General features: G+C 50.1%; 1 protein-coding gene across 3 annotated transcripts in view; it reads left to right on the top strand.

Annotated features, from left to right (window-relative positions):
- PLXDC1 (plexin domain containing 1) overlaps positions 1-7,129 on the top strand; it is a 59,970-nt gene that overhangs the window by 43,459 nt on the left and 9,382 nt on the right. For 2 of the 3 annotated variants that reach the window (XM_019638881.1, XM_019638879.1), the window contains exons 10-11: positions 2,887-2,956; positions 3,966-4,101. In XM_019638881.1, the coding sequence (XP_019494426.1) occupies positions 2,887-2,956; positions 3,966-4,101 (206 nt within the window). The remainder of the gene's footprint in view (positions 1-2,886; positions 2,957-3,965; positions 4,102-7,129) is intronic. The other variant, XM_019638880.1, reaches the window with a different exon arrangement.

Genomic DNA, 7,129 nt, shown 5'->3' with positions numbered 1-7,129 from the left:
CTAGGAGCCTTCATTTTAACAGCACACGAGTGTGAAATCTGCCAGCTCAGAGACAGGGGAAGATTGAAAAAAGGCCCATCGCAGTTGGGTGAGAGCCTCATGACCCCAATACACCACCTCAAGATCTTTTTCAGGCTGCAGCAGGGTTTCCTGAAAACCAGAGGTGTGGTTATGTCTGGCTTCTGTGGACAGTTGGGTCAAGTTCCAAAGCTGTGTTTGCTCTGTTTTAGAAGCTGAGAAAATTCTGGATGAGATTCAGGTTAAGGGATAAAGTTCTTAAATCCAGCTCATCTTCCACTCCTTGTTCTGAAATCATTTCCTCACAAATTAGACTCAGAAGTTGAGCTCTGTTCTCCTGTTCAAGATAAATAAATGGCAGGAGGAAAAAAATAATCATTTCTTTGGGGACTAGGGCTCTCATGAGAGTGGGAAGCCCTATGAACTCTTGAAAATTGCAAAATTACAGAGCCCCTGAGCTCCATGCAGCTGTCATGCATCTGTCAGTGTTTCCTTTGCTCCTTTCCAATATCTTGGTGTAGAAATAGAAGCTACTGCCTTTGTGGGCAGCCTGCCTGGAGCACAGGACACAGCTCTGAGCTGGGAGGAGAGAGGGGCCCTCATCGGGCTGCCCAGGTGTTCCTCCCACGGCTCTTCTTCACGCTCTTCTGGCCTCAGTTTGTTTTCCCTGTCAAACAGACTGGGGTTATATGGTTTGGAGAGACGTGGGGTGAGAAGCACGGTGTTATTTCAACTCCTCAAATACCAAACAGCATTTGTGCAAAGCTTTCAGGGTCCTTCACATGAAAGGTATAGAGCCTCAAAGAGAATACACAGGTTAGACCCCAAGTTGGTTCTTCCCAGAGTGGAGCCTTGCAGTATGGCCCATCCTGTGCACTTTCAAGTTTGAGAGCCACCATCTCAGTGTGGGGAGAGAATCCAGATGACCTCAGATGAGCCCTAGAATCTTGGGGCTGGCTGCCACCATATGACTCAGCGTCTAATAAGAGCTGAGCCATGAGAACTGCAAAATGGGTCAGATGAAAGCAAACCCTCCCACGGACACAGCCCCATTTAACGCACATGCCCAATCCCAGAGACCATGACAGTTTGATGAGGTTGGTCAGGTTGGGGGAGGGCAGGGCCCCGGGTGGAGACACTGCCTTTGCTGTGGTTATGTCAGCTACAGGACGGAGGCGCTTCATGAGAGCATGGAAGGCTGATGTGGTTCTGGAAACCTCCGGTCCTCAGATACCCATGGACCTTGGCTCACCCCAATGCAGGCCCCTCTTTGCCAGTTCTTTGGAGCCTCAGCTCCAGTTAAGAGCTGAGTCCAGGTCCCTAAAATGCCAGAGGGCAGGGCTAGTGCATTGGGGCTGGCCGTCATGGTCTCTCCCAGCAACAGCTGCTTGCAGTCACCACGTAGGCTCTCTACTACCCTTCCCCTCCACCCACTCCGCCCTCTGCAACCTCCCAGGGCTTCCCCTCCCTGCCCTGGACCTGGGTCTGATTTAAATAATTTCCCTTACCATGGCAGGTGTCTTCCTTTCACCCCACATTGCCCTTCTCCCTCTTCCCGCCCCCCCCCTCCATGGTCCATTTTGGAGTCTAAGGGTGATCGTAAGTCCAGGATTTGACTCAGGAAATAAGAGGCATAATCCTTGCCTTCCTGTGCCATTGTGAGGGTCCCATGAGATGGTGCCAGAGCAGCATGTGGCTGGGGCAACAGGAGGCCATTTTTCATGCCCTTCTTTTTTGAATCTGGGTTGGTTGGCTCAGGGCTTAGACTGTGATGCTCTTAGACCTCTATCAAAGGCTCAGTCCTTGAAAGAATCAGTGTGGCCTATAAAAAACTTTAGTTCCCATCCCCCACAGTAGTGGGCCCAGAGGATCTGAGAGAGGGGAGTGTGGCTGGCTCAGTTTACCAGGGCCTGCTGCAGCAGGAGCAGCTCAGAGCCATCTTCAGAAGGGAAGGCGACAGTGCCTGGAAAGCCTCAGCCCTCAGCCTTCCCAGGCCTCGGGCAAGTGGGCAGGCAGTTGCTGGTACAGAAAGTTAACTGGCCATGAATTCTTTCCCAGCACTTGGTGGCGCATGATATTCTTCTTTCCATACAGATAGATGGCCCTACACTTGAGTAGAGCTTGGTGGATTCCGAGTCCCCCGGCACCAGAGAGTGAAGATGGGAAATTTGAGCATGATACCGTGGAGAATTGTCATGCCCCCATTCCTTCCCTAGGGAGGCGCTTGGCGTCTTCCAGCCCAGCTGAGCTGCACGATGTCTTCTTGGGGGACCCTGGTCAGCCAGTTGTTAATCTCTCCCAGCCTGTGGCAGGACCCTTAGTTTTGCCCTTTAATGATCACACAGGAGGATGTTGGCTAACCCTGCTGATGCCCACCTTCTCCCAGCCTCACCTTGCCAAGTTCAGGCCCTTCCATAAAAGAGGGGATCTTGGTGAATGAACAAGACTTCCCCCCAGATAAGAATGTGTGTGTGAATTCCCTGAATCCTTAGCAATTTCATGGCAGCTCAGAGTCAAGGGGGGCTAGAAGGTCATTAGAGGTCACGCAGTCCATCTAACCCCCCCCCCCACACACACACACACACACACGTCTGGGCAGATGTGGCCTTGATTCTTGGGACCTGGGTCAGAAAGGAGGTGGGAATTCCATAAACATCTTGCTTTCCTTCTGGAGAAATTGTAGAGAGGCCAGGAGGGCCTCAGTCCTGATCCCACAGCCGCCCAGAGGTCTTGGGGAGCTTGACCAGCTCTGGGAGGCTAGCCCCCTCCTCACTATCACGGGAGAGCTGTTGCTGCATAGGGAGAAATGAAGGGGAGGGCTTCTCTGTCAATCCCCCTCACACCTCTGCCATTTGGTTCTCCCTGCAGGTGCTCCAGTGGCATTGACCGCTACCGCCAGGAGTGGCTGGCCTACGGCTGTGCCCAGGAGGTGAGAGGCGTAAGTGAGCCGGGTTGTGGGGAACAGTAGGGCTGTCAGCAGGCCCCTTGCCTGGGAGCTCCCTCAAAGTGTCTTTAGCTCTTGGTGAAATTCTGCTCTCCGCCTGGGACGTGGATCCTCTGGGAGGCTCTGCCCTGGGGAAGTGACTGCTGGGGCTCCAGCCTTCAGTCTTTTGAAACTGACAGTTGTTCTGAGAGTGAGGAGGGTTGTTCCAGGCTCCTCTCATTTAGAATCCCGTAAAGGTTCCTTCTCACTGCTGGAATTTTCCAGAATGCTCCATACTTTGATTCTGGGCGGGGAGCATCCTGTTCCCACACCTTATACGAGCACAGGCAGACCCATTCATCCAGGCGTCCTTTTTCTGTCCATCTCTTCTTGCAGTGCAAGCGCTTTGTGTGTGCCCAGCACTTCACTGCACGCTGCCCTACACTTGCTCTGACTTCATCCTAACGTGGCCCCAGGAGCTGGGGGCCAGTGCCCCCACTGATCAGAGCAGAAAACTGAAGCTCAGAGAGGTGTAGTGATTTGACCTGCATCTCACAGCTGATGAGATGGTGAAGGGACCAGGCCCAGCATTTAAACGTCAACCCCCAGACCCCACTGCCAGGTGCTCATCACCGTCTGTTTTATTAGTAAGGTGGGGTGAGCTGTCTTTTTCTGGCCTTAAAATATTCTTGTCCAGCAGCCCACTTCTGATATTGGCTGTTGGTGAATATACAGATTTGCTCTATTTATTTAAAATTGGCATCTCATCGCCTTCCTTGAGGAAGGATTCGAAGCAGCAGACAGATAAATTGCCCTGTAAGATAAGATGCTTGCTTTCAGGATAAAGTGGGAGGCTCACAGACATTCAGGGCCCAGCTTTGGTTAGATTGCCATGCTTGGACCATGCACTGGAATTTTAGATTTGCTGGCCGCTGAGGGATGAAAGTGCCCTTATCGTCCTCATTTGTGTGGCATGCCTGCCAGTGAGGCCTCCGTCCAGGGCAGCCCTTCGTGTCTCTTACAGGCAGAGGGCAAGACGTGTGCGGACTTCCAGGACGAGGACCACTACTCATCCTCCCCCAACAGCTCCTTCAGCCCCTTTGATGGAGACCTCAGCACCACCTCCTCCTCCCTTTCCATGGACAGCCTCACCACAGAAGGTAAGGGTGGGGAAATAAGGGGAGAGAAGCCCTGGAGAAGGTTTTAGCGCCCTGAAGCATCACTATCTCTGACAGAGATTATTTAGGGAGTAGGAATTGCCCCATCCTTTCACAGATGAGGGACCTGAGGCTCAGAGAGCTGGAGTCACTTGCTTGTGAGAATGAGTGGACCTCACGCCCAGGCTCTAACTGCTGTACTGGCCCACATCAGGGCTGTGGGATGGAATTCACCATGGTGACAGGAAAAATTAATGTCCAACCCAGGGCCAGGTATTTTATGTAATATCTCAGTTAATCTTACTAGCAATCCTCACAGAACCTGTGAGGCCTTATCCTTGTAGCAGGTATAAACTCAGTCCATGTACTCAGAGGTGAGAGAAAGATTTCCTCGTTTTTCTATAACTTCAATCCTGGCTCTCAACCCTCACTCAGCTGGAGTGTGAGGAATCTCACCTCAGTCCTTCTGGGCCTGGGCTCCCTGCCCCTGGGACCTTGTGTGGCAGAGGGTCTGAGCGGGGCAGCTGCGTCCATCTTGGTTGCCGCTGATCCATTCCTCCCTCTGCAGGCCTGGCAGTCCCCAGGGGCTTTTCTGCCATCCCAGTCCTGGGGTCAATGCTCTGAATCTAGGTGTTAGCTCCTTACCCTTAGGCTAAGACTGAGAGACTTATGGGCTCTTACCACCTCCCCTAAGCTAAATACATGCTTGACTGGGACAAATAGAAAGGAGGAAAGGAGAGAAGAAAGAAATTAATATTATAAAACATTATTCCCATTTTGTAGATATGGAAATAAGTTCATAGGGGCAAGGTAGGTTACTTGGGGTAACGTGAAGGTTAAGTGGTAGACTGTTCTTTCCACAGAGCCCCTGCCTTTCTAAATGCAGCCTGGAGAACTGGAGAACTAGAGCAGGAACCCATGGGTCTGGCCAGAGAGGAGTCATAAAGGAAAGTGAACAAATGACAGAAAGAGCTAGCATTTTGGGGGGGAATGACCATATGTCAGGGAAGGTGATAATAATGTGCATGCATTAATACTCACTTAGTTCTCCTAGCACTCCTGTATGTTGATGCTCTTTGATCCCCGTTTTTATAGAGGAGACACTAAGGCTCAGAGAGGTTAATGACTTGCCCAAGGTCACACAGCCAGGAATAGGCAGAGTCAGGTCTCATCTGGCTCCAAAAGCAGCTATCTTGCCCCTCCACCCCCACTGCTTTTCTTGGTGCTGAAAGAAATAGAAAAAGGTCTTCATGGATTCAAGGAACAGGGAAAAATAGCAAAACTGAACAAGCAAGGCAGGTTCAGACGGCTCCCATTACTCTAAAGTTGTCCAGGAATAGCAAGGAGTTGGTTAAAGCCTGCTGGTGCTCCTGCTGGTGCTGTGGGAGATTAAATAAATTCAATGAAAAAGGAACAGGAGGAGGCCTTGCCCTCCAGGGAGTTAATGATCCAGTCCAGGGTGACCTTCCAATTAAAGAAAATTCTACGTAAAAGAAAGAACCCCCTGGCCAGTCACCCCTGAGTTAACCCTATGTGCTTATTGAGGGCACGCCAGAACCCAGCGCTCAGGGGTTTAGTGAGCCAGAGTGTCAGAAGCCAGAAGGTGGCTTTGGTGGGTGTGGAGAGCCCAGCACATGACACCTGGGGACCGGGTTGAAATCCTGACTTAGAATTATTCAGCCCCTGACAGTCCATTTCTCCCAGGTTATTGCCATGGTGGGCTGTCCCCAAACAGAGGCAGCGCATTCTATTGACCGGTTTTATTATGTGTGCATCTCCTGCCAGCCAGAAATGTGTCTCACTTCTGTGTGTAATAGTCCCAAACAGAAAACATTAATTAGAGTGAGGACAATTATGGCTTTATGTCATTCCAGTCTTGGAAGAAACGGCAAAGATCAAGTTACATCTATCAGAAAACAACATTGTGATGATGACTTTCCCCACCCCCAATTCTCAGGGCATCTTGGTCCTGCCTGTGTGATTACAGCCCGCATAGGGAGACTTAAGGAGGCAGGTGAGGGATGTCTATCTCAGGGTCCTGGGAGATTCTGTGAATGAAAGGCACACAGCACTCCAGCCAGAGGGCAGGGCAGAGTCAGAGAACAGAGAAGTTAGTGGGAGCAGGCTGCTGCTGGAGGCTTCACTGAGCCCTCTGGCACCAGCCAGACAGAAGAGCAGAGAGGGCCGGGGAGCAGGAGGTATGGGGGCTGGATTTTAAGAGTTATTCACTTGCAGTCGAATACCACCCAATTAAGTGAACCAGAATGACCTCTGAATGGTAAGCAGCTGCCACAAAGTCCATGCATTTTATTATAAGGAGAGACAGGCCCTCCCCCAGAAAAGCTGCAATAGAAGGGCTCATCTGATGAGCAACTGAACAGAACACGTTGACAGCAGCAAGAGGTGACAACTAACATAATACAGAAAAATGACCACTCATTCAATAAACATCACACTCATTTCTTCACTGGGTGAGTTTTCATGGGCCTCCACCACAATCCATTAATTAGGGAATTAATTTGCATTCCATGAATCCCCCAACAAGATGGCAGCTGGGGACCAGCCCTTGGTGAGTGAGAGGAAAGCTGTTGTGGGCACAGCATGGTCACCTGCAGTCCCTTTGTAGGAGGGACTGCCTGGAGGTGGTGCTGTGTCCTTTCGTCTGCCAGGGGTAGGTGTTGACTGGGCTACAATGGATTTTCAATGGTCTGGATTTGAAACAAGTTGATTTGAATCAAGCTAATTTTTTCCAGGGGTGTTTAGGGTCGTTTTTTATTAACCAATTCATTATTTTCAACTTGCAGTAGCAAAATAGAATCAGGAATGTGTTTAAATACCTAGTTTATTGAAATTCCTGAAGAAAACATAGCTTCCTATTTATTATGTCTATAACTCCCTTTTGTTTTGCTTTCGGTTTTTAGGGGTGCTTTTAAAATTTGATTTCATTATAACTATGTTATACTTAAATGATGATTTACATGGTTCCAAATTCAAACCTACAAAAGCAGGTATCTTCAAAGAAGTCCAGTTT

Source organism: Hipposideros armiger, unplaced genomic scaffold, assembly GCF_001890085.2.
Source record: "Hipposideros armiger isolate ML-2016 unplaced genomic scaffold, ASM189008v1 scaffold_40, whole genome shotgun sequence".
In the NCBI taxonomy this organism is placed as follows: Eukaryota; Metazoa; Chordata; class Mammalia; order Chiroptera; family Hipposideridae; genus Hipposideros; species Hipposideros armiger.
The sequence above is the reverse complement of the archived record's forward strand: the minus strand, read 5'-3'. Positions and strand labels throughout refer to the sequence as shown.